The sequence below is a fragment of the Cibotium barometz genome, chromosome 21, assembly GCF_041138505.1.
Source record: "Cibotium barometz isolate CiBa-2024 chromosome 21, ASM4113850v1, whole genome shotgun sequence".
In the NCBI taxonomy this organism is placed as follows: Eukaryota; Viridiplantae; Streptophyta; class Polypodiopsida; order Cyatheales; family Cibotiaceae; genus Cibotium; species Cibotium barometz.
The window spans coordinates 14358455-14361728 of NC_141066.1; the positions used below are offsets into that span (position 1 = coordinate 14358455).

General features: G+C 44.6%; 1 protein-coding gene across 2 annotated transcripts; it reads left to right on the forward strand.

Moving 5' to 3' along the window:
- Window positions 1–1224: 1224 nt before the first annotated feature.
- LOC147626882 (protein DOG1-like 3) lies at window positions 1225–2378 on the forward strand. Of its 2 annotated transcripts, none has more exons than XM_086815420.1 (3): window positions 1225–1553; window positions 1683–1981; window positions 2098–2378. In XM_086815420.1, exons 1-3 carry the CDS (start codon window positions 1286–1288, stop codon window positions 2125–2127), a joined length of 597 nt encoding a protein of 198 aa, XP_086671546.1. In that variant the 5' UTR covers window positions 1225–1285; the 3' UTR covers window positions 2128–2378. The 2 variants fall into 2 exon arrangements, with proteins under 2 accessions (XP_086671546.1, XP_086671547.1); XM_086815421.1 differs by having other exon boundaries at window positions 1232–1553; window positions 2114–2378.
- Window positions 2379–3274: the final 896 nt, after the last annotated feature.

Consider the following 3274-nt stretch of genomic DNA (forward strand, 5'->3'; position numbering starts at 1 on the left):
TTCACTCGCTTGATTGTAGGTTGCCATTATTTTTCTCTACGTTCTCACAATCCAGCACCTCTTCATGAATCAAAACTTTGCGATGGCAGTAAAGGTCTAAAATGTTCAAAAGAACAAAGATTTTGTATGACATATTCGAAGGTAGTTATGAGCATGTAGAGTCTTAAATGCGACACGAGTTACTCCCTTGTGTGTTAAATGCGCGCCAGTTTCTTTATTCTTCTAGAGATTCACTTTTTGCAGTCAACGCACATATTTTATTATTTTTGTTGGATGCGCTTTTCGATTTTGTGCATTTTGGAGATGAGAAAAATAAAGAGATTGATAATTTCTTACAGGGGCCCAAAATGAGTTCCAAATTCTTCTAATGTCCACCCATTTCTTGGCTATCAAGCTCATCCCTTTTAACTCTTGCCCATTTTCATCTAATACCCTATCGACAACCTCTTTGCCTCTCAGCTTTTCATCCAGCTTGAAGATGAGAAATGTTCCAAGAAGGAGGAGGTTAGGTATAAATGGAAACCTTCACTAACAAAAGGAGACCTGAGAATGCATTTCTTACAAAAAGGGCTAGGAAAGTCCTAGCTAGTTGGTTTTCTTTACCGTCAGTTGCTTGTTTCCTTTAACGTGAGAATGTCCCTCGCCCCCACTCTCCCTACACTGAACGCATGGGGAAGTAGTAAGGTTTGTAATGGCCTCTTGATGTGTTTGTGACTTGATATATATTATAATAGAGTGAAATTTCCACACACAAAAAAGTGAAGAAAAGGTAGGAAGTGTCGTGTTTTGAAGGGAGGTGACGTGTTGAATAATTATGTAACTAACTTGGGACGCGTGGAAGGACCAAGGTTGAGTTACTTTAAAGCGTGGTGTGCGCGTTCGATGTTAGAGCGCGAGCACGTGGAAGCTTAACGGAGAGTAACGAATCTTGCCTCCAAAACCTAAAGTCGCAGTCTCAATGGACACGACATTGCGCTCGTGACCTTGTGCTTCCCGATGCTCGACACGCAGCAACGCGTCGTGGAAAGGCCAATTAAAATATCTAGGCTGTAGGATTGTGTCGTGTTGTGATTGGACGAAGCCTTTGCCGACATGGAAAGGATAGCTTATATAGTCAGACGTGGTCGTGGAGCGTTAGGGCAAAAAACACCACCCCCCACCAACGCACACGCACTCCTCGCTCGCTCTCCCGGCGCACCCATGTAACAGATTGGTCGCCCCCTTCACTCTTTGCAGCACAGTGCACACACCACCCCCCCCCCCCCCCCTTGGACTCTTGGCCTCTATGGCCCCTCATCGCCCTGCTCCATCCCAGCTCTGGTCCAAATGGAAAGCTCACACAGAGATGCTTCGCTCTGCTCTCTCTGATCAGAAATCGTCCGCATCAACACCAACAGATCCTCACGATGATCAGCCACAAGCAGCCCAACTCGCTCACCCAGCTCTCCCCAACCCCCATCTTGCCCACCTCGTCTCCGCTTGCTTGCCGCTCTACAGGGACGCCTTTGACAGCGCACGCGAAACAAACCACACTGCTCTAGAAATAATCTCCGGTGCAGTATACATTAATTATGAGCCCATTACTCTCCTAATTATCATAGCATGCCAATTATTTATTCAACTCTCATTGATCGTATCCTAGCTGATGGACCGCATGATCATTTTGTATGGAATGTGGGCAGGTGCACGCTGTTCGCCTCTGGAGGCTGCCTTCATGTGGCTGGGAGGGTGGAGACCCACTTCGGCCATCACTCTGGTCTACTCTACGCTCGGTTTGAATGCTCACGAGATAATGTTGGTGGACAAGAGTTCTGTCCAAGACCAGAAACCAGTGCCAGCTACCTTAGCTACTGCAAGTCAAGCTCCACCATCAATCCCAGGCTCAAGCTTGTGCGATGTTCAGCTGGCAGCAGTAGAAGCCCTTGAAAAAAGCACCTTACAATCCGAACTACACCTCTCCAACGAGCTCGCCACTTTGCAGGTATAATATCTTGAAACATGCCATCGACGTAGAGCTCTATATTGAACACTGTGCAGGTATGTTTTTTGATTTAGGGCTGTCTGGGGCTTGGGTTTGTGATCTGTTTTTGACCACAGAATGGGCAATGCGCAGATGCTTTTACCTGACCAGACCATGGCAGAGGCTCTTACAAACGACAGCTTCACAACCAAAGGCCGCGAGCTGATGGAAAGTAAGGTTGCCCATTTAGCGTACTTGTTTGCTGAAGCCAATCAGCTGCGATTGCACACCCTCGAAGAGCTGCTCAACTTATTGAATCCTATACAGTCGGCATTGTGCTGTGTTTCGGCTTTTGAGCTGGTTTATGCCTTAAAATCTCTCTATTGAAGTATTAATATGGCAGTAGGATTTGTGAGGATCTTTGTTGCGAGACAGTATATTTCATGGCTATGTATGGCCAAAGCCCTAAAAGTGCTGTGAACCCTGAAATGAAATCTCTCTCTCTCTCTCTCTCTCTCTCTCACTCTCACACACACACACACACACACACAAGATAATTACAGATCAACACATCGAGGGCTACTAACAAAAGCACCTAGCTACGTACATTACTATGCATTCTCTTGTATCGTGACTAACTCCTAGAGGGCTACTGTAAGTCTGCTAACAGTACAAATTTTATTCCCTCTTACATACATAAGAGGATTCTAGATTCAAAAAGTGAAAAAAAAAACCATACATAAGGGATTCTTTCAGTGACCCAAGTGAAGTATGAGAGCTATCCACATTCTACCCATAGACTCTAGTGTTGCATACATTGAGAAGTTTTTGACAAGGTACTGGTAGACTCAACTCTAAATAAAGCCTTCTATCATCTCAAGCCCTCACTTTAATGAGAAAAAGGCAACCACATCACATCCTGATTAGTGGCTATCAATGCCAAGTACTTTACATGGGCAGTAGTAGATAGAAGAACCTTCCCCCCAAAAAACGATGGCAAGTACGATCGAATAAAAACGACATGGAAAAACACAAGAACATTTGCTTGAAAAGAACAAATTACACAAGAATATCCGCCAACAAGTTTGACAACATTGGCAAATTATTTGGTAGTAGCTACCATGCTTGAGTTTTGAATGGGCATGCACTTTTTTGGCATAAGAAATGTGCTAGAAAATTCTCAGCCGTCAAAAATTACATGTAAATGGTGAAAAACTTGCAAGTCTCATCCCTTTCCCATCACATTTGATAGACAAGGGTGCCCGTCAAAAGCCAATCTTGGTGGCTACTATACAAGGTTGGAGAACAGTCATC